General features: G+C 34.8%; 1 protein-coding gene across 3 annotated transcripts in view; it reads right to left on the bottom strand.

Annotated features, from left to right (window-relative positions):
* Positions 1-382: 382 nt before the first annotated feature.
* Positions 383-24,818, bottom strand: part of LOC136036322 (microsomal triglyceride transfer protein large subunit-like) — a 50,975-nt gene continuing 26,539 nt past the window's right edge. For 2 of the 3 annotated variants that reach the window (XM_065718475.1, XM_065718476.1), the window contains exons 4-11: positions 21,372-21,457; positions 17,939-18,289; positions 16,685-16,850; positions 13,664-13,812; positions 12,143-12,300; positions 6,709-6,869; positions 4,098-4,216; positions 383-1,027 (exon numbers count right to left, since the gene is read on the bottom strand). In XM_065718475.1, the coding sequence (XP_065574547.1) occupies positions 818-1,027; positions 4,098-4,216; positions 6,709-6,869; positions 12,143-12,300; positions 13,664-13,812; positions 16,685-16,850; positions 17,939-18,289; positions 21,372-21,457 (1,400 nt within the window). In that variant the 3' untranslated portion in view covers positions 383-817. The remainder of the gene's footprint in view (positions 1,028-4,097; positions 4,217-6,708; positions 6,870-12,142; positions 12,301-13,663; positions 13,813-16,684; positions 16,851-17,938; positions 18,290-21,371; positions 21,458-24,818) is intronic. The other variant, XM_065718477.1, reaches the window with a different exon arrangement.

The raw sequence follows: 24,818 nt of genomic DNA, 5'->3' as shown, positions 1-24,818 counted from the left end.
AAACACACACAAACACACACAAACACACACAAACACACACAAACACACACAAACACACACAAACACACACAAACACACACAAACACACACAAACACACACAAACACACACAAACACACACAAACACACACAAAGACACACAAACACACACAAACACTCACAAACACACACAAACACACACAAACACACACAAACACACACAAACACACACAAACACACACAAACACACACAAACACACACAAACACACACAAACACACACAAACACACACAAACACACACAAACACACACAAACACACACAAACACACACAAACACACACAAACACACACAAACACACACAAACACACACAAACACACACAAACACGATTTTTTGAAGGCATACTTACAGACAACAGATCAAAATTGGACTGGTTATTCTTAACGTAAACATCAAAGACGCTTCTCTTCAAAAGCCCACCTCCAATTTCCATCGATTCAATAAAACCGCTCTCAGCACTTCTATCCCTGTGGAAAATTCTTGTAAAAGAGGTAGACAGTCCATCTAACGCTAATGCATTATAGTTATTTTTACTATTTTTCACGATAGCTTTAATAAGCTGAAGTCGGAATTTTTCACACTTTTCCGCTTTATCACTCAATCTTGACCAAACATATTTTGTCAATTCCTTCTCACTTTTTTGTCCAAGTTGAGAAATAACCAGTTCAAGAAAATCATCATTTAAACCAATATTTAAAAGTAAATCAAAGGCTATACCTCGAGCACTTGAATCATATGGCTTTACTAATCGAAGATAAACACTTTCAAATATTTTTTTTTAATGGGAATATTTTTCAATTGGGAATGCTTTTATACTTTGTAATGCCACAGCAGATAGTTTGCCGCCTTGTTGCACAATATCTAGAAGTTGAGGTAGAGTGGTATCAGACTTGAGGTTGCCAAGACATCGAAGTTGAGTGACTTGGCATTCATCGTTTTTGCAATTTTTAAGCTTCGATGTTATATATGACTCTATTTCTTTTAACACCTGAAAAAGTATAGGATAATTGTGTGATAAAAATAAATTGCGATTATAAAAAGACATGCAAATTCACATCGTTGCTGAAAAATATTTATATTATTAAGAATATTTATTAAGAAAATTTATACTAAACAGATTTTCTTGGCCTTTTCAATTGTATTTCACATTTTTCAACTATATTTTTTTCGAAATGATATAGTTATTTCATATTAATTTTCCGCGTGTTCCCCAATTTTATATATTTTCAAAAGCTAACATACGATCTATTTCTTTCTCAACAAAGATTCCCAATACACGTGGCTTTATTCAATTTAGATTAATTATTTGCCAAATGTATTTGTTAGGTTTCTCAGATTATTTTTATATGTAAATATTTCAAACACGAGTATATACACGATATTGAAAATAATACAAATATTTAATGGACACAACGTGTGCCAAAGGGGAAGCGACCCAAAGATTCGTTTAATGTAAAGTTTTGCGTATTATTATGTGAGAATTTTGTTATTACAACGTATCTTTTAGATGAGCCCATGTACAAGACTGACATAAGAAAAACGCTTTTCCATGTCGTGATTTTTCCAGGGGATCAATCGCATGGAGATTCTTCCTGTTGGTTTCCGTGTATGATATAAGAAACAGATCTATATACTAGTGAATATGCCAGACTGTCAGCTCACTTGCAAATCAATAGTACCCCCTCCCCCCGAGATTGGTATTCTAATGGCTGTTTAGTTTTAAACAAAGCTAGTTTTAACGCATTTATACAAAATGAATAGATTAAATAAAAAAGAATGATAGAAGCTAATTGTTGTTGAATGTTGCACTAAGTATCCGATCATAAATTTGATGTACCGGCATTACGCGACTGAATTTATTGTGATCACGTATGATTTCGTTTTCGCATGTCCAGTATCTATTAGAATATAATTGTATGGTCTAGCTTACCATAATCAATTTTTTTATTCATCAAAATGATAATAAAAAAAATGGATACACAAATTTGTCCCCCCCCCGAAGAATTTTAATAGCTTTTAAGTCATAATTTCATAAAGCATTTTCAAAGCTATTAAACGGAAGTATCATTTTTAAGGGTACCAAAATAATATATTCAAGTCAGATTATTCAATTAAACCTTAGACTGCTGACTATAGTGCATAGTAACAATGTTGGTCAATTTCCCATACAAGGCAGTCTAAGATAAAGGGGCGTTAGCCATATCTACTTGATCAAGGAGGAATGGAATCACCAACTGATTGTGATTCCATTCAACTATATTTCAAGTAAAAGATATATTGACTATATTTTGAAATTACACTACAGTCCTGGCCATAATTTCCCTTTAAAAAAAAAATTCAAATTCTTCTGAATAGGTAACTTCAAGGGTATCCCGTTAACAGACTACAATGACATAGATTTTATAGATGTTTGTTTTTACCATAAATTAATGTCGGTTTAAGCTTGTTTAAGCTGTCGGTTAAGTTTAAGCTTTTTTTATTTTAAACACTTTAAAAGTCGCTCAAGAGAAAAGCATAAGGAAGATTGTCCGTTTGGAATGTTAAGATCACTTTTTAAAAACTAAACACTTTTAAAAAACTAATAAATAAAATACAAACAAAATAAGCTTTTTAATTTAAGTAAAACTTGATGTTAGATCTTAAAATGGACAGAAATTAACCTAAATACAGAAGACTTGTCCACCCCTTTAGTTACGGCCGTTTACATTGAAGTTTGAATTAAGCTTTATTGGAAGCATGTTGAAATGAAATATGTTGTTTTGAAAGAATGTTGTTAATTAGCGATATCTGAAACAACACGTCAGGTTTTAAATAAAACTTTTTTGACGGTTTAGCTTTAAATTTATCAATATTTGAAATGTGGTAGTTCTATAGTTTGAAATAAATTACTGAAGACTATGAATGTTATTCTTGAAAAAGAAAGTAATTTAATTTAAACAAAAAATAAGTACATCCAAAATTAAAAACTGTGTAGTAAAGACGAAAATCAAAACCATGCGGACAACAAAGTAATTTGACAATTTTCATTGATGCTGTGGACAGTACGTCTAGCTTTTAAGTTAATAAAAGTTCGAACAGTGATAAATTCTTTTAATGGACAGTCATAATTCCAAGAATATACTGGATATTTCGGGCACATGTGTAGTGACCGTCACAGGCAGAAATTCTGCTGATGACATATTTCTGCTTTGTATTTCAGCAGAGTATTTTTGCTGATGACAGCCACTACACAAGTGACCGAAATATCCAGTATATTTTTTGTGAATTATCACTGTCGATTAACAAGATTTATCCCTATTCCAACTTTTATTTATAGTCATGAAAAGGCAGTGTGGCCTTCGAAATTACCTAACTTTGAAGGTCTTTTGATTCCAATAGGATTTCAGTTACAAAGGTTCCACTGTTCCTCCACGACTATTGTGGCCAGTACACAGACATGTTTGTCATTGTTAAGATTCTACCATTCGTTAAGTTTTTTACTATAGTCTCTAAAGTTCAGAAACATAATTTAACATATATTTAACATAATTTAAATTTATATTTACTGCCATTCCGAGAAAGGTTGCTCCAAAGAAGACGAAAAAAGTGGGCATTGCAACACGACAGCTAGTACTAAGCATACACTACCAATTACTTGTTATACTTTTCAAAGTCGCAAACAAAAAAATATAATTGGTTGTTTCTTCTATTACTAGTTTTCATTAAAAGATATATGGTCCAGAAACATTGATAGGGAAGAAATGATTTTGATTTTATTATATATTACAGCGAAATCGTAAAATGTCTGAAGGAGCAAGAGCCCGAAGGCACCTACCGTATTTAGATGTATGAGGCCAATACAAGGCAGTTATTGGCCAGTTCGGTCATATCTGATTTTTTTTAGCATAACAGCCGCGATCACTTCTTCCCACGATACAAAACAAACAGCGTAAAAGGAGGACTTCTTTCCTTGAATAAACGACGTTTTTAGTAGTAAAACTACGCAAAAATACAAATAAAATATTTGGAAAAATATAAAACGAATATTCTCAGTGGATGACACCAATTGGATGTTTTACCTTGGCGTTTTCAGTTTTTGATTTGGTAGAAAGAGCATGTGCTACAGCTGCCAAGCAGAGATCTAGTGATTTAGCTGCCTTGACGACCTTGACGCCATGTTTTGCACGCTTAAATAAATCTGAAAAATGAGGTAAGTGAAAATGGACAACTGAAAATGAAAAAATAGTAAAAGATTATCATGAACTGGTTTACAAACATAAAAATTCCGTTCATCTACCTCCGTACATTTTTGCAGTGTCATTTCAAACAAAAGTAAATTTAATTTGCTGAAGAGAGAGAGTCTCATGGGAAAACGCTTGTCTGTTCCATTTTACATTTACAGTTCGTCATGGAATTAGACTACTCCTGAAATTAGTCTTATGTCCACGAAGTGACGGCAAAGCGGATTTACTGAAGCTTACTTTTCACGGATCTACCGAACAGCTAAGAGCCTAACTGTTACTTCCCACAAAATTCAGCTGGTACAAGAGTAAATGACGAGGATCTAGGGACTCCTTTATCCTAGCCCCCTCCCCAAAGAGGTCACACCGTACCTGGACCAAAAAAGGCTGGATTAGGACGCTAGGTATGACTGAGATCCAACGAACCTTCTAGAGAACACTCTCACGACAAGAAGATAGGATCCCCCTTGTCCCCAGCCGGAGTCAAATAGGTCTTAGACTCTGAGGAGGCATAGCCATGACGATCACCATGACTGGTACTCATGAACAGAGACTTATGAATTGAGACCCGATAACCCCTCTTACTAGATATCCGAACAAGTAGATAAGACGAAATTCCTCCACCAGATGTCAAATCAGGTCCGAGTCTCAAAAACGAATAATGTGGAAATTAGCTTTCACTTTCTGCCAGGCTCAATTCAAAAACTATTTCACGTGCTTTTCTTTACAAGAATTTGATCACCAGCCCTCAGTCCTCACTCGAAACAGGCACAAATATAACACTATTTCTTACCTCTCAGCCAATTTGATTGATATCGGACAACCCATTCTTGTAGATGTCGTGAAGAAATGAAATTAGGAGTCCTCTATCATATTTCATTGGAAGGAACATTCCATATTTCAAGGAAAGGAAACCCTTCCTTCTGCTAAATAGGGTCAGATCCTGACCACCAAAAACATAATTAGATAATTAGCTCTTACTTCCTACTAAGTATTGTTGAGCTCGGACAACCCCATTCTGATAGGTGATTTGATGACAAGAACTTAGGACCCCCCCCCCTCACAGAATCATCTCCCTCATTCACAGAATTGCTATGAACCATCAAAGTCTTTTGGTTTCAAAATAGGCAAAATCAAGTCTTACAAATTCTCTCCTATCTAGCCCTCAAAAAACTTACATTATCTGTATTTAAATTATCGATACTGGCAAGCTTATTCAAACTTTTTTTTTAATTCTATAATTTTTCTTGCAACCCTCAATGAATCATTCAGATTTTAATTCTAGGTTTGGCTCTTCAAACAAATTTTGGTTCTTTAGGGGGGAGGGAACTTACGCAATGAAGCTTCATTGTGTTTCTACTAAATTTATGTAATTTTCCTGGTTAAAATTTAGAAATTCACTACTATAGACAAAGGGTGAAATAAAATCATTACGAGTGAGTTGGAAAATGAAGTGTATGGAAGTGTAGATTCGATGACGGATGGCTGGTGAATGTGATCAGGGATAAATGCTTTGCAAAGTGTTAAAAAATTTAGAGCGATTTCTCAGGTTGGCAATGGAGCCCAGAAGTAGATTCTGTTATTTGCGTTTTCTTTTTTTGCGTTATGTATTGCCAGAGCCTCTAGGGCTTTTAGCGCAATAAAATTTACTTACTTACTATGGAAATAAGAAAAGAATGAGTTAGAATAGATAGATAAAGAAAATAGAATGGAAAAGAAGGATTAAGAATATTAGAGAACTATAAAATGAGAAAAAAAAGGATAAAGACCCTCTATAGCTATTACTGGCGCATAGGACGTCGAATCGACGACGCATCAGTTACTGGGTCTTTTTTGCAGGGAGAAGTAGCATGCTTGTTGTCCAGCCTTCCTGCTGTGGAGATCGAGCCGATAACAGAACAAAATGAGCATAAAAAAAAAACAAAAGAGAAAAAATTATATAGATATTTGCTGTGTGTTGATACTTGCTCGATTTTGCCGGTTTATGTGTTTGTTTGTTAAATACAAATAAAACTCTTGCTATCCTATTTTGTTTAGTTAAAGTTAGGATATAGAAAAGAGGAAGGATAAAGAAGAGTATAAAATAAAGAATAAGAAGAAAACAGAAAAGAATAGAAATAGAACCAAATAATCGAAAAGCTACTACTTCACCTTCACAACTGTTTCTGGTTCACCTATAGCCATTGAAAGTGGTATTATGTAAAATAAAAAAGAATTATTCTTAATTTTATAAGAATAATAAATTAGATTAGAATAATAACAAAGGAAATAGAACACAGAAAGAAGAGTAACGGATAGCAGAAAAGAATTAAAATAAATAAAAAAATTAAATAGACGAAGTAATAAAAGAAATAATTAAGGGGTAGATATTGAATAGAAAAAGAACGATGATTAACATAAAAAACAAGAATAAAAATGCGACAAAATTATGAACAAGTTACTATTTTACCTTCAACGATTGTTTCTGGTACATTTGTAGCCAATGAAAGTACCATAAGGTACCTTTCAATGAGGTGTACATCATCTTCTTTATTCAAATCTAAAAAATTCATTACTGCAGAGTGACCTTCAAATGTTTGAGCTGCAGCGATGCCATCTAGTAATTGAGGCCTGAACATAAAAGCTGATCAATGTTTGCTGTTTTCAAAGACAAATCAAAAAGAAATTTTCGAAAGAAACCAAAATCTTCTGCTCAACAGAAAAACAGTTTTTTTTAAGAAAAAAGAAAATATTGACACATAAATAAACTTTTTAACATTTCTCTCATTATAGCACTAGAAAGCAGGATAAAACCCCTTTTTCGTCAAGCTCACTGTTTAAAATATGGTCGGTCAGACGGATACCCAAAAGTTTCCGTAGAAAATACCTATAGAAAACATCTAACAAATCCTCCTAAGTTTTTTGGAGCGTCCACGTTACAAAACCATGCTTGACCACTGTTATCACTACATCTTCTAATATTATAATCGTAGTTCAAAGACTTACTTCCAATTCTTCTAAGCTATTTTCAACCGAGACAAAATACCCTGGGCCTTAACAATTCTTCTTTTGACATCTTCACTGTATACACCGTTTTTACTAATAATACTGCATGGGTTAGTTAACTATCTACTTGATCGATCTTCTCGTTATCAAACATCATCTATGCACCTTCACTTATTCCTAGTCCTACCAACTTAGTCTTCTGACCATCAATTTTCAAACCTAAACTTGCACATTGAACTTTCAAAACTACCGAAAAATCATTCATTTTGCTAACATTTTCACTTAAGACTCTCAAATTATCAGCATAATCTGAGTCTTAGAAGTTTTACTTTCCGATTTGAGCCCATACTCTCCCATAGCCACCGCCGTGTTCTTTATGACAAAGACCATCAAAATGGTCCATATAAATGCGTTCCTTTACTCCTGACACAATATGAAACCAACTACTAACCTCATTTCTTACCTTACCCGCAAAAATATTGTTCAACCCCATAGCACTAGTCACTTTAATGTATCTATCTGGTATAGTCCCACATACAAAGTGGGACCTTCACTAAAGCTTTTCAAACGACTGAACGAAACGCTTGCTCACAATCTATAAATATGAGGACTAGATGCATAAATCTGAGGAATGTTCCATCCTGTGTCTGATGACACAGAAGCTTCACAATTCTTAATCTAATGGCGAGCATTTGGTCGAGCAATTGCACTGTTCTTCTCTTATAATTGTATCTACAACATCGATCAGTCTAAAAGTATTACAGTCCTGAGTAATTTGCTTCCTACCGACACTAAGCTATTGCCTCTACATTTGCCGATTGTCACCTTCACTCTAGGAAAGCATAATTTAGTTTTCATAAAACCGGTAAGAACTTCCCCTTTTTCGAATGTCATATTCTTAACCTTCAGTAGTTAATCTCTAACTTCACAACCACCATAATAAAAAAAAAAAAAAAAAAATTATCACACTATCAGCAGCTGGACTTTATTGTTTTTTAATCCTTTTAGTACTGTCTCTAATTCTTCCTCGCAAAACAAATCTTCTTCACTTACACAGTGTTAGAAACTTAATCATTCGTTTTTATATTATTTCTTGTAACTTTATCACGGTTTGACACAACAGTTTTGCACTTACTTACTTACTTACTTAAGATGCGACACAGGTTATTCGGCCCAAGCTTTTGGACAAGGTTCTGCCAAACTGATCTGTCCTCTATCTGATGACAAATGGGTTGAAGCCATGACTTGTTCTGCATGTAACCATATTTCCAGAAACTACCAAGTAGTTGGACGTCCTTCTTCACTGTGCTCTGCCATGACTTGATCTTGCCTCCCATTTTTTTTTCCAGGAGGGAGGCACTGCAGTAAGGAACTGGTATGTTAGGGTTTCCTCTGGGCATTGTATTACACAGACAAGCCATTTCAGACGTCTTTTTCCGATTACACTTGACATTTTAAGTTTTTGTCGGCACATCTTCATGAGCTTGTGGTAGCTAATTTGTTGCGACCGTCTGATGTCATTGATTGCTCTTAGGCATTTTCGGTCTAGAACGTCTAGGTTTCGTTCTTTCTCTTCCTTTAGTGACCAGGCTTAGCAGCCGTATAGGGGTATAGAATACACATACCGAGTATATTCTTAGGTTTTTTTGTGTTCAGTTTCCCGTTTCGACCACAGGGGTTTGCGCAGTTGCCGGAAACTTAGCTGCACACTTAGCATCCAGAAGTGATCCTAGACAATTGAACTCTTCGATTCTGTCAATAGGATCTTTACTAAGATGCATAAAAGAGTTAGTATCACTCTCAGTTGATAAATATTTAGTCTTCAAAATGCTGATAGCAGCTTTCAGGGCTGAGTTGGATAGAGCATCAGTACATTCGAGGTCAGCAGCTGTTTCCTTATCACTCATTGTTGGCCCGTTTCCATATTTAACAGAGACATGTCCATATTGACTATCCCCTCTCAATTTATTAATATGCCAGTACAATATTTTACTGTTGTTTCTTATGGCTCTATCTTCCATAGCTTCAGCAATTTCATCCAAAGGCTTCACTGCACAACTAAGCAATTATTATTTCCGTTCATCCTCTACTCTTCTTACGCTCCTCTTATTCTCATATGATCCATCCCTCAAATACCTTTTGTTTCTTCTCTTCTCGACTAAACTTAAAGCATTTTCAATAATATTCTTATCTGTGTTTCTGACTTTCCTCCCTAAGACACCATCTGCTACTTCATATACTATATTCGTAAAGTTATTACATCCATCTTCTACATTGTCAAATTTCAGACTCTCATTATCAGACAAGTGACTTGTATACACAATTATTACAGATCCAGGGCTTTTCCTCAAGAGTCTTTCCTTCCTCTTTTTTTCTTTCCCTCTTTTTCAGTTTCAGTCCTACTTTTACTTCCTCTCTTGTTAAGCGTTTATCAAGTACTTGTCCTCAACCATTGGTAAATATTAGCAGGTAGTTGCTGAACAATCAAATTGACAAATCGACATTCACAAAAAAATAAGAAAAACGCTTTAAATAGCAGAAAAAATAACCAACTCCAGACCGCTACAATTACCATTAACCTAGACTCAGTAAGTACACAGAATGAGGACTGTACCCCCACCCAACCGTATTTTGAGGTTTTTATAAATCTACCAGATTGTATGCTTAATAGTTTGTATATGTACCTCTAATACATTTAAGAAATCTCATTATCAAAATGTAAACAAAATAACTTTTTCTAAGCAGGTGCCTGGCGAAAAAAGAAAGATTCTTGCCAACAAAATTGCAAGCATTGTTAAATTGCAAACAAATAAAAATACTCAAAAGAGATCAATTAGCAAACTATGCACAACGCTATCTCTGATAAAAAGAGACATATATTATCTCATAAAAATGATAGGCAGAGAAAGAAAGTTGTCAAAAATACATAACTCTTACCCGGAAAATTTTAGCAGATTAAAGCAATTCTCTTTGGAATAAAAAAAGAAATATGTAAAGGAAAGATTTCTTAAAAGTTTCTGACACAGGCAACGAGGAATTTTCCTTAAGGATAAAAGTCGAAGCTCTATCTATCTATTCTCGTTTAAATTATACAAGATAAAGTTTTTTTCAATAAAGAATTATTGGAACATGAAACATGAAAAATCATCAGACAATAGAAGGACCCTGCCATCATCCTCGCCCCTTTAAGCGTAATACATTATAATTATGATTCCCAATTCCTTGAATCAAAATCCATTAGAAACATTTACAGTATATGTCTAATTCATTGCTTAAATCCGTAAGCCTCCTCCCTATAATCCCTGGTAATGTTCGCTGTTACGGATTATTTCATAGGGATCCAAATAGGATGTATAAGTATGTTTATTGTATTTAAAAAATCTATTTCAACACTATATATGTCCATATATTCTAAGCTCGGCAGGCAAGTATGCAGTGGAGGGTAAAGGCTTCAAGCACATAAAACCACCCACCTCACCCCTAAAGAATCTAGAATACTTTTGCAATTTTGGCTACAATTTCCAGTACGTTTCAAATGATTGACATGTTTTTCGCGTTTTTCACTCCCCCCCCCCCCTGCAACAAAAAATGGGACACTTGGAACATTTCCCACTCAGAGTAAAGATTTAAATAAGCGTACATTCTAACTTCGAAATTTAGCTTGATCGAGTCTCCTTTTAGTTACGAAGATTTAAACATCACAACACGCTGTAATTCTGGCTGGTTTGTCGGATTGGACACAAATTCTTCACTCCCTCTAAGTATCTTATTGATTTTTCTAATATTTATCTAAAACAGAATAGCACTGAAAAAAAAGAATATATATATATATATACATATATATATATATATATATATATATATATATATATATATATATATATATATATATATATATATATATATATATATATATATATATATATATATATATATATATATATATATATATATATATATATATATATATATATATATATATATATATATATATATATATATATATATATATATAGAATAGAACAGAATAAAACAGCAAATAGAGTAGTATATTTTCACTTTTGAGTAAACAGGAAGCTATGATTCATTCAAATATAATCTTGCCGACTAGATAAATAAGTTGTTCAGCTTCGAAAACACAGGTAACAGAATATCAGCCCATTCGACTGCATTTTTAACCAGGTGTGAGCGTCGGCTTTTTAAATTCAAATTAGAGTGCTCAAAGCAAAGTCGAAACGAAACAAATTAGTCGCTTAAACACAAAAAATTGATATGGTACACAGTTTTTGCTATATTTTTACTATAAAAAAAAGATTCTTGCTGATGCATAAACTGTGGACTCGATGTTTAAGTTGCTGGATCTTTTTATAAAAACAAGTAGTAAGCTTGTTCTCTAGCCTTGCAGTAAGGTTAGACATCTTTAGTATATATATTTATATACATATATCGTTATCATTAATAATAGTAATATTAATAAATAACATTATCGTTTTTACTTAGTTTTTACTAAGGTAAAAACTTAGTTAACTTAGTTTTTGATGGTACAATAAAATAAGAATAGGAGAGGGGAGGGGAAGGGGGTAAAGTAACTTGACTTCAGAACGGTTCAAGAAATACCTCATCGTTTTTTGGTTAAAAAACGAACAAAGACAAGTTCAGCCACTTTTATAGTTTGTGATTGACGTTATTCAATGAACCATTGCTACTTCGTTCCCAAGGGGCAAAATTGGGCATTTCCAACCAACTACCACTTCATAGCCTTGTTATAACTTATATCACGATTTTTGCAAAACAAAAAACACAAGAAGTCCAAAAACATAAATAAGATAACGATGAAGTAAAAGAGAGTAGCGTATATGTAATAGAAACTAAATTTTGTTAATTATGCAGACACTTACAGTATTTCGCTGTTTTTGTCTTTAAGAATCGACTTTATTTGCTCTTTACTCGAGCTTCGGATAACTTCAACCAATCCAAGAAAAACTGCTGCAGCTTCATGTTGGCCCACCTTTTTGGGAGTAAGGTACTTCTTCTTAGAGCTTACATACTTTTTTAACTAAAAGGATACGTATTAAAGAACATGAATTTTACTTTCGGCACGCTCAAATAAATTAAGTGGGAAAAAAAACAGTCACCAAATATCAACCGGAAACACACTTTTTAAAATAACCTAAAGTAAATTGTATGCGCTTATTTTATATAGGGTTGTTACTTCAAAAATATTTGGATTAAGACAGTATGTGAGAATAAACCTACATTCACATCCAGACAGGCTAAAAAAAAACCATCTAATGACAAAGCAAGTTAGCAATAGAAGTTTCACGGACTAGTCCGAAGAAAAAAGTTGTTTAGGCAAGAGAATGAGTCGTAATTGTTTTTTGTTATAACCAAAATGGATAATTATTTGGTTACGAATTTGATTACGTTACTTGATTACGTATGGATATGTACAGCTTAATATCGAGCTGGATATACTCGATATGTTGAGTTGTGATTAAGGTGGTCGCTAGAATATTAACACGATACAAAAATAGGACGAGTACAAACATGTGTTTGATTTGTGGTTATCCTTGAAGGATGTACTCAATGTCAAAAAAATTGGCCAAAGTTTTAAAAACCACAAATCTCAAACCTTTTCTTTTTTTAGTCTAGGAGGCAGTAAACCCTGAATAAATTTCCTTGAAAGGAGTTACCAAAATCAAAATAGTTTGGCTTTGTTAGTCTTTCTAGCTTTAAACCAGGAAACTTTTGGTTAAGCTTGTCGTTGAGCCCGGGTAAGCTAAAATAAATTATTCCATGGCAAAAGAAGTTGGCAGAACCACTTCCAAATACCAATCAGAAAAACACTTCTTTGAAAGTAATAATCCGCACTGTTTAAGTATGCACATATTAATTCGACAGAATGATAATGAGAAACACAAGGTAGATAAATGAATGCTTGGAGATGAAATTTAGGCCAGAAAAAATGAAGAATTTAAATTTAGTTTAAATTTACTTAAGTACAGGATCCATTATTTTTTTAATTTGCTGGCAACCCTGACTACAAATATTTAAGCTTTCACCTTTTTGTGACTAAATTTAGAGACTAAAGAAGGAAGCATTATATTAACTCCTTTTTGCCGTGTATAAAGAAAACCCATGAAGCTTCTGGTATGAGAGAAAATCCTTTTACCTTTAGTCTTTTCATGGTGAAACTTCAGGTCTCGCTAAGACTAGCCTGAGTAAAAAAGAAAAAGGTGCTATTTTTTGTTTCTACAGGTAGGGTGGAATTAAAAGCTGCGTTCGAAAAATTTCCAAAAGAACAGATTTTGTTACTAGAAGAAAGGTCTTCCATCCTCTCTTTTTTCTCCTTGGAAATAGTGAAAACAGAGAGACAAACAAACAAAAAACTAATAAAAAGTTGTATAGTTCAGACTTACATTTGTCGTTCCAGCTAAGAAAGAGTTTCTTGTAACTTCTTCAACTTCAAGCTCTCTATTTACAAGTTTCATTTTATGGCGGGATTCTAAGGCCGCTATTGCTACAGATACATCGCTCCCTTTCACTGTTTTTCCCTCGCTCAGTGACTCTAAAATAAAACATACATATTTATGTCACAAAGAAGATATATCTGACATAAGTACTTTCTATTAATAGCGTTATGTTAGTAACTTGAAAGTACGACTAGTTTACCAGATTTATTGAGGTTTTCTTGATTTTCATCAGCAGCGTGTTGATCTAGTAAGATCAGTGCGTTGATTGAGTAAGTGTTGGTCATCATCAGGCTCGTAGAGCCCAAAATGTGTCACACCTCAAAGGCCTACTTTAGGCCCTCTGTTGGCCCGCAATTATACACTTATTAAAATTCCCAGCCGGATCCGAAAATTCGTGCAATTAGCAATCTGGCTCCTAAGGAAAAGCAGGAGGGAATACCAAGAGGTCACAAGAAAAGATTCGTAGGAAGTACAATCTTCAGGACAGGGAGGAAAGTTCAAACTCCCAACAGAGTGTGGTAGAAAAGAAACGCACAAAGCTGTGCTAATCTCGACTGGTTTTAAACTGTACAAGTTTTCAGGAAAAGTAGTTTTGTTTCTCACCTTGTTAAAAATTAGTAAGCTATCATAGAGAATGAGACCAGGGATAATAGTAGTTGTTTCCGACATCTATTTATCCATGTAGAAAATATTTAAGAAATTTAACAACACAATACAGTCGATATGAACTGCCACAGAACTCCAAAATACTTTCTCTTTTTTACTGATTGCACAGAATATAAATAGCCTTAACATGCAAAAACAACTTTTAAAATAATTACCCTCCAAACTACCCTTTTTTACTGATCTTTTTTACTGATTGCACAGGATATAAATAACCTAGACATGCAAAAATAACTTTTAAACTAATTATTGTGCTTTAATTTACTAATATTATTCTTTCAAAAAAAGAGTCTACAATTAGTTCTATGCAAATGGCTGCACTTTTGTAACAAAAAACGACTGAAGCTTTACAAATGATTGAACGAAATCAAGCAAAGCGTCCCTCATAAGGCTCTCAGCTCAATATTTAAGAAGGGATAAAAACTAGTAACGACACAAAGCCATGGGAGAGGGGTGATACAGCCCTTGCTAGAAAAAAGGACAAAATAAAGAGAGAGGTTGTGGGAGAGAAATACACACAGAGAGAAAGCACACAACTGTGGAGACAATTCTTCATGTAATTCCTGAACCTATCATACCAGTGGCATTACATGCTATTCATATGAGCATCTGTCTCATAGTTGCTGCGAAATCTGCATTCTAATCGAAAGTTTCATTTAGTCTAACTGGAATGTTAAAACAATCTTGAGATCAAACATTTTAATGTAAAGCCTCCCTATAAAAACTCGTGACAGACAGAGAAAAAGAGCCCCTGGAAGCAGACGTGTACGCAGGATTGTTTCTTCAGAGAGAGCTAATCATTTGAATTAGAAGTGCCCCAAAATTCGAGAAAATTTTGAAAATCAGGCAGGGGGAGGCGTTGGTGCTCGAGGCCCCCTCTCTGCATAAATTCCTGTCTGGAAAAAAAAACTATACAAAAAGGGAGTACCAAAGATGAACATTAAAAAGAATCGTAAACCCATTGCAAACTAACTAAAGCTAACTTTAGTTAGTGAGAAATATCCTTGCAATACAGGGCTGGTCCCCTAACTGAAATCGTACAATCTCTCGTAAAGCTAGGGTTAGATCCTTATATATTAGGTTGGAATGCGACTTTCTTAAGTGAACTGGGTTAAGTTCGTTAGAGGCTGAGATAGATAAAGACCCCGTTCAAAACACTCTTGGCTCCATGTAGAGCAAAATATTAACTTTGTCAACTTTTTTTTTCGAAGAATGAAGTCCTCTCTCGAGAAGGGTCTCGTGTAACGGTGGAAATCTTCTTTGATTTTGAGCCTCAATTTTATTGTGCTAATCATCTGACAGAATAAATATTGAGGACTTTTTAATAGTTGCTAATTTGTCCTTTTGTTATTCAATGTGCAACTTAAGACTTTTGTCTTTATAGTTCATCAGTGTCAGTTAATGTTTCTCCTTATCGACTTTTTCTTCACCTAATACTTCTTCAACTTCTTCCTTTGAGCCTCGCAGATCATGGTGATGGTAGAACAAGAAACTATTTCTATCTCCGTTAATTTAAGCTGTCCATTTTTACTCTTGGTTTCATTCAGAATTTAGACATTAGCAATATTCATTGGTCACGGCAGTTTTTAACCCAACTCGAGTAATTTTAGTTACTCTCTTAAGCAGTTTATTAAGCTGGAGAAGCTCAACTTGTACCGGGCAACTAGGCTCCCGGCAGTTGCTCTTAACACAACAGCAACAACCATATATTTTGGTCCTTAGACTTTTTTAAATAATGGTGACAGGCATAAAATATACAATTAATTATATCAACATAAGACAATTAAAGTAGTTTAATAATATGATTCAAAGATATCACATTTCGCAAAATAATTTCCTTATGTGGTTAGAGTTAGCCATACGTTATATTTCTGGCCAGTTTCCCCAGCAACTTCTCAATCTTTAAAGGAACCATCCATTTGCTTCAAATGACACTTTTCTGCTATTATGCACGTTACCTTACAAAATTCAATCAAGATCTACTGTCTCTAAGCTTTTTAAGTTTCTCAAGTAAACTCTTACGTAGGACCAGGCCGTGCGTATTTTATAAATAATTTCACTAAAGCCAATTCCCCACAGAAAATATAACTCCTTCATAGAACTTTAAAATTTCCTTACGGGCCACATCGTTACTTCAATCAGAATCAGCTCAACACGTTGCAATAAATAGGTGTTAAAATTTCTGCTCTGAGTATATTTGGCTACTAGCTTGTTTCCGATAACCAATTCAATTCTCTCTATCTTTACCCTAAATTCACACTATAAAAATACTACAAACTGATGGTGATAGCCAATGATAAATACCTTTCAATACAAGAGTCTGGTTGGAGTATATTTGAGCACCCACTTGTCTTCGGATAGCCACTTCCATTCTTTGAGTTTCTACAGCTTTTAAAGAATCGATGACTAAACCATCCCCAGTAAATTTATAATCCACTGTCGACTTTTGCTGCTTCTCGATGCCAAATATCTAAAAATGATGCATAATCATTAAAAAATACCATATATTCCTAGATTAGCAACACGGCCCGTCGGAGAACAGGTATTACCTGAAAAGAATATTTGCTCAATATTAGTAGGAAGAAACATTAAGTATGCGGCTCTCATTTACAGTTGTGTGATTAAGAGTATTATTGGTCAAACGCTCCTGAGATGGTAGTGCTCGTTAGTAGTTTTTTCACCATTGATGTAAAAATAAACTGGCTTTCTAAAAACAGTTTTTTCCCAAAGGTGCAGATATAGTCACCAATATATATAAATTTCAACCCTTCTTTATCATACAAGTTTTTTTTTTTTTTTTAATGGACAGGACTTACTACTATTTTCCTATTTCCTATTTTTAATACTATTTCCTGGAAGATGAAATTTGTTTTGACCAATAGTCTCTAGCCCAATTACTCTCTTTTAATGATTATTTTCATAATTTGTGAACTAAAAAAATAACACTTTGCTTCGATACTCAATTATTATTGCTAAAATTTCTGCTATTTTTAATAACATTTCTTTTTTAAAGGGGACTTAGCTCAAGAGATATCTCTTCAGGAAATTGGAAAGGTTTTTAACCAATGAATTGTTAGGTTTAAACATCCATTAATTGGATTAGAATTGCTCGCACCTAATTTCTTGCCTGAATTTCATTATTTGTCAATTTTTTTAGCATCTGAAAGTGTAATGGAAATTTTTCTGCCTGAATGTAAGTTAACACCACTAGCAGTACAATAAATATGGTAAAAATAGTAAAGATGGTAATAATATGGTAAAAATTCAGTCAAATAATTTAAATCGTAACTTTGAAACGTTCTCTATTTTTAACAATTTTCGCCCATATTAGAGAAGAATTGACAAGGTTTGCCAAATAATAGCAATAAATACAGTGGGAAAAAGAGAAAACGAAGAACCAAATCTTAAAGGAAAAAAGAACACCGAAAATTTGTCAAATAAAATAGGTAAAAGAATAATTGAAAGAGCAAAAGGATTACTTCCTTTATTAAAAGTTACAACAATATACATGAAAGATATTGAAGCCAATGTTTCTTCAATATCTAAAAAAAAACTTACTTTCTGAGATCTTTCGTAACCACTGTTGGCTCTCATGGTTTTACAGTTTGACTTTTGTTTTGTCACGTGATTTCCAGTATTTTGGCGGACATACGCAGCAATACACCGTCCGGAGACGTCAACCTCCTCTCGCTTCTCTGAAAAGGCAGCGTATTGGAACAAGCTCATGACACCACGAGCTACATTAGCTGATACTGGTTGTAAGCTCTTATCCATATAGGCACCAACAGCAATACCATCGTTTAAATGCAGGAAAGTTCTTAGCTTGGCCTTTTCAAGATTGCTACGAATTTTGATGAAATTATACGATTGATCTTTCCCAGTTGATGTAAAAACTTGAAAATTCGTACCCTGGAAATAAAAACTGGAAATAACAATTGACTTTTTTTTTACATCTTAGAGTAAACCATTTGAGGCGGGTTTCAACAATCCAACAAGAATTGTTAATAGCAACTTAAACATCAAATTTGTTGCTGCGTATATACAAATTGTCGTTATTGGTTAGTCAACAAAAAGAAAACGTCGCTGATCAAATTCACTGGCGGATTTTGAGCCAAAGATTTCGGAACGGACACAAGAAAGACGGAAAAAAAAATAAAAAGGGCAAATTTATGCCATTATGGAACAAAGTCATCAAAGCCAGAGAAACGGGTAAATTGTACAAAAATATTAAAAGAAAATTTTATGGCATAGACACAGCATCAATATCAGATAGAATCATTCCATTAAGATGATTTTTAAGTTTGCAAGTTTTCAACGCAATAAACTGAATGTTTAGTCAATACAAGATTTTAAAGCGTTCAAAGGGGCCAAAATTCAGTAGCCAACTTTTGACTGGTAAATAGTCTATATAGGAAAAGAGAAGGAAAAGTATCAAGTAAAACAGCTACTGTTTCGAGAGATGTCTCAGCTCTCCACAGTCAACTTGTTTCCACACAAGCTGAGGTGGATTAGGTTCGCGCTGAATTGTTAAAGTTATTGAAAAAAAAGGTGAAAGAAAAGTAATTGAACCAACGAGCGCAAAAAAAAAAAAAAAAAAAAAAAAATGCCGTTGACACGGAACTGTGTCAGAATATCAGAACCGTTTCTGGAGGTTAGAATTGAGTGTTAAGCACGAAATTGATGATTTGGAACAGGAGAAGTTTCTTGATTCGTTAGTGTTTTTTGGTGTAAAGCCAAATTCTGAGACTTGTCTGTGTTCGACAGTACTCAATGTTTATAAAACAAATGGGAGTCAGTAGTGTGTCATCTACGCACCTGTTAGCAGCGAATCGGTTCAGACTCTTAAACACCACACCGAGAACGGTGGCTCGGGAACAAAGACATAGCTTACACTGTTTACAAAGCAAAATCGAAACTTGCGAAATCTGGTATCTTCGTTTGTGAATACCTTACTAAAGCGAGGAAATCCATACTAGAAGGTGATAAAGATCAATTTGGTGCTAAGAACGATAGGACTGGTCACGCGTCCGCATTTTCAAGCGAGAGTGAAGTAACGTAAATTCCGTACGAATAAGGTCACTTACGGACACCCTCTGCATATTTCAGTCGGTTATTGTTTATCAGTTATGGTTTTTTTTCTCTGTTTCGTTTCCTTTTTTGTTCTACAGGCCTATTCAGTTTATTTTTGTATTTTTTCTTTTGTTTATTTTTGTTTTGTTTTCCAGTCTTTGATATGTTGAAAGCCAATTTTATTTTCCTTAGTTATGTTCAATAATATTCAATCTTTAGCAATATTTATGAATAGTCCCTTGAAGACCATTTCAGACCCAACTTGGTCGCAATGATTTGCCTGTAGCAAATTCTAAACCTCTCCTAGAGAGCTTATATATAACGCTTTGCCATTGTTCTTGAAATTGCCATCTAACTACTGGACATTTTAATTTGCCTCAATTAATTGAGGAATCTTCCTCTAAATTTGATGTTGTAGGGATTTATGAAACATGTATCTCTCGGCTTATTTTTTTCTAGATTATGATTTTGGAGTAAGGAACCGAACATGTTTGAACCATGGTGGATTGTGATTTATAATAAAGTAGAATTCAAAGTAAGTAATTAGAGATGATTTGGGGGTTTGGATTGAAGGTAAGGTAGAAATTTTTTCTTTTGAAATCGAAGTTGAAAAAAAGAAAATTTTTATGTGGATTTATGGTTAATATTATTCAGTTAATATTATCAGTTAATATGGATTATGGTTAATAATAATATTATCATATTATTATGTAACCATAATAATAAGGTTACCACTTAGTGGATTTATGGACAAAAGTGCTTTCAGAGTACAGCCAAGCCACTGTAGCCTTCATTTTTCGATTACGGCACCAATGTCAAACTGGAGTTCCGGGGCATTTTTTGAAGTAACCAGTAGAAAGTCAGTATACAATTCCGAGATGTCGCTAAGAAAGATTGAAAGCTAAAATAATGTTATCCCTGGGGATGATAAGACTCGCCCGACTCCTGGCGAATGGGACCTAAACCGTGCAAAATGCCCATCACGGATAGTCTCCATTAGAAAAGGTGGATATGCTGCCCCTCGCTTTAGCCAGGGCCATAAAAGGAATTTTTACCAGGAATTATGGCTGCAAAGGATCAAATTCTAAAAAATCATAGATATTCCCTCATTAAAAGCTCTGCCTGGCTACTGAGTTTGTGACTGTTAGGGGCAGACTCACAAAATCGAAGATAAAGCCACAAAAACCCATTACCTTGACACCGAAAAAAATAAGAAACATAGCAATAATAGCCACTGGGCTATTGACACCCCCTCAGGTGCGGTATTTTGAGATATAGCTTGCCTATCTCTTTTAATTTACCCTTTAGAGACGAGCCTTCCCTGTCAGTGTCAAGATGTCCACCCTTTTTTTCCCGTCCCAAGAGCCCCACCCACCAGCTTTAGAATGGCTCAAGCAGACAACACTCATCCCTCAAAAGAAAGGAGACTTTCATCCACCACTGCCCTTTTTAATATCGGTCTTTACTTTTCTTTAATTTTTTTTTGACAATTTTTTCACAATTAACAATTTACAAGAAAGTCATTTTATCTTTCAATGATTTTTATAAGCCTTAATATCCAATGACCTATGTCCAGTTGACTTTAAAAAGAAAGTCTTTGTAAATTAACTTGTATATTGAAAAGTTCAAAGCCACGATTTCTTAGCTTTACTACCCTTGCATAACCATTAAACAAGATTAAATGTTGAAGGAACTTCTGCATTGAATAAATCTTGCCTATTTCATGCTTCTATATAGACGCTATAAGCATTAAATTCGCTTATCTCACTGTATCTCGCTGAAGTGTCTGTGTGACCCTGGCTGACTGACCCAGATCTAGTCAAATCTACACGTGTCTGAATGTCATGTGTCAGTAGAGCAATTTTTGAGACATCCAAAATGAAATATAGTGAAAAGACTTTTAAAGAAGACAGCTACTTACCAGTATTTCGAGTAGGACTTCCCTCCCAAGCTCCCAAACGTTGGACACTTTGAGCTCCGATTCAACACGAAAACCAACAGGCTTTCCTAGAGATAAAAAAAGCTACTTAAGTTGGTACTAAGAAGCCCAAATCTCCGTTTTACGGAATTGAAATAGGGTTATTGAAATATGCACAATTTCGACAATAAAACAAACAATTAAGAACACAAACGTGTTTGTCCTGGCACTTCAGGAACACCTTGTGGCGAACTATTGGTCGAGATCTGAGGGCGACTCCCTGTGGCACCGCTTTGGGAAGAGTGGAAAGGCTTTGTCGATACCCCAATGGACCGGAGGGAACGTAAGATGATGTATCTGATAAGAATGGAAACTAGCATTAGGATCGATAAAACACCCATCAACACCATCTAGCTTTTGGCGTCACTTGGCATATTTTCAAGCTATGTAATTGTTTTTCGGTCAGAAACGGTGAACAGACACTTATTTTACAAACTTATTTTACCTATTACAGCAATTAAACTTATTTCTCTTATTATGCACACGCCAAACGCCAGATGGCCCTCATGTTTTTCTTTTGTCAACACTAGCACCAGTTCCCACTCTTATAAGTCACCCTGGCGCCTGAAGTGCCAGGACAAACACGTTTGTGTGAAGTTCTTCGGGGCCTCAAGATCTAGAGAGGATGAGGGATATATATATGAACACTCAGAAACAAGTGAAACACTCAGTTTCGTATTAAATATTAAAAAGGGACCAAATAGACTTAATTAATAGAAAGTTCAAACTCAATTGAAGAGGAGGAAAGGAGATCCCAATTTCTCTTTATCAAGAGGTCTTTAAGGGGTGTCATCAAATTTCAACCAAACTCTGTGGGGAGTAACCAGGTGTCACAATTGTGGCTTTTGGGAGTCACATTCAGTCAGACGTGTGCAGGAAACAGGAAAAGATGGTCCCTGAATTCCTGCCATCAGCAAGTCCACAAACTTCGTAGAAAGTAAGAGTTAATTTCTTCAATCACCAAATACAAGAAGAACAATTAGAACAATCACTATTTAGTTAATTTTTAGTTTCGTTTTTTGATAGCTGGACAGTGTCCAATCTCTGCAAATTCAGGAAGTCCCTTAGATCCTTGTGTTCAGGAAATGCACCAGAACGGGTTATCAGATCTCAGGCAAACTTTGCAGAAAGTAAGATTGTGCTAATGATCCTGGTACTTCGTTTCCATGGTCTTAATTATCCTTTTTTTGGGGGGAGGGGGATCCTCCATTATTTTAGTCCCCAGGAGTAAACAAACATAGAAGAAAAGGGAGAGGTTGGGATCTTGAGCCGATCCTACCTGTTTAATAGAGGGTAGGGTAAATTATTCTAATTGGGACTTCTACCATAGAAGGTTGCCAGATTTTTAAGATAGTTCGTGAAATCTAAGACCTAATTTCCATATTACGGCTTATTGGGGCCCGAATATGATCCAGTAATTAAGGAAGGAAAGGGCCCCTAAATGTTTGTTGTCAGGAAATTTTCTAGAGCATGAACAGTATCTAAACAATAGCCACCAGAATATTTACCAAAAAGTGTCAGATTTCGACCAAACTTAGTTGCAAGCAACAGTAAATAGCCTAGTTGTGCTTTTCCGAGTCCGTGATCGATTTGACCTCAGTGGAGAACAAGAAAAGGGGGCTCCTAGATTTTTCTGGCTAACTTTTATCCATGGGTCAAAGTTGCTGCAAAACTTCCTATTGCTTCACCAAGGCTCTATTTGCCTTTTGTCTTCATGTTTATTTCATCATCAAAGCAAAATGTAGCAGGTCAAAAAACTAGCAAGCTGACATAACTTTTAAATTTTCATGTGTGTGAATTTCACTATTAAAATTTGATCCAAATGATCCATGATCCAAAAATCTCTTTTTGAGGCCCCCCAATTATCATCTTGACCATCACGATCTGTTCCCATATCAAATTGCTCTATGTGTCCTGCTTCAAATGTTGACTGCTGAAACTTTCAATGACAGAGACCTTAGATTAAGAAAAGTAGTTATGCAGGAGGGATTTTCAGGTCTAATCACCTATAAAATGTTATTTTGGTGGCTCTTTTCCCTTAATTTCCCAAATTATTTTAATATTCTATTTTTCCAGATTCCCCCATCCCCCTGAATTGTTACCTCTCAAAAAATCCTTCGGACGTGTCATATCAGAGTTGAAGAGAGAAACGAGCAAGAAAGAAAGTGCTGTGCAGAAGAGAAATTTTAAATGGGCTTCAGAGCTGAAATATGTCAAAAGCGTAACCTTGTTTGTTCTTTTATAAGTTTAACCAGCTTCGCTCGGTTTGTCTGGACCATCTGGAGACGGCGATCGACTCAGGAGTGAGAAAAAGTGCAGATCCCAGGCAAGGATTATACTTGAAAGATATAATAAGTAGCCCTAGCATAAAATACGTAGACTGGGGCAAAGCCAATGGTTCTTTTAATGGGGTTCAAAATTGTCCTCAAATTGTTGCACAAAAAGAGAAGATGCCTAAATTAATAATAAAGGAGGCAGCCCTCCCTCCCCCCTAGAAGATACAACACTCTTTAAATCTCACCATTTTAGACTCTGAGAAAACTTGCATGTTGGTTTTCAGAACTTGCAGTAAATAACTATAAAAACAACATTTTACAAGAGCTATCATTTCCACGTATTAAATTTTTATCCCTTTTCATGGGTGCGGCCCGATTAAGAGTTATTCTTGAGAGATATAACAATTTGAATTAATGTCAACAATTAATAGTAAACTATTTATTATAATTTTATTTCAAACTATTTTAATCTTATAATAATAATAATAGAGATAGTTGTTTTTATCGCTCACGAGAAACATAAAAATGTTATACTGAGGAGAACAAAGAAAAAAAAACAACAAAACAACCCTAGTAGCCAAGATATCTCCTCCCACAACGACTACCAACAGTACCGACGCAACAAGACTTGGGTCACCTATCCCATATCTATGGGCAATCATTCGATTGTGAGCTCATTTTAGAATTCCCAGCAAAATTACTCGTTCTTCAAAAAAAAAACTGTGAATCATTTTTTTTATCACTCTTATAAACTTAATTACTTAGACATAGGGCTTCCCACACCTGGAGACGCAGAAAGCAGCAACAGTAGACCTCTGGTTCAGCTGATCTTGTGCTAGAGACCAGAGCTCATATCATGCGGGACGTGAGCCCTTTTTCAGTTTCAGTCCAATTCCAATTATTTGCAAGGATTCCGTGGAACATATACACGATTGAGACCTTTTTTTAATTCCATAATGGTTATAAGAAGAAAAGCACTGAATTTTCATCAATTACGAGCAATTTCATCGAGTTAAATAGTAGAGGAGACGAAGCAACGAATCGATACAAACTACACCCAGATGGCGAGAATACAGTTTCCAAATGGCACGTTAAACTTAAGTTTTCGTGGACA

The sequence above is a fragment of the Artemia franciscana genome, chromosome 15 (assembly GCF_032884065.1).
Source record: "Artemia franciscana chromosome 15, ASM3288406v1, whole genome shotgun sequence".
Taxonomy (NCBI): Eukaryota; Metazoa; Arthropoda; class Branchiopoda; order Anostraca; family Artemiidae; genus Artemia; species Artemia franciscana.
This window is presented reverse-complemented; position numbering and strand designations above follow the sequence as displayed.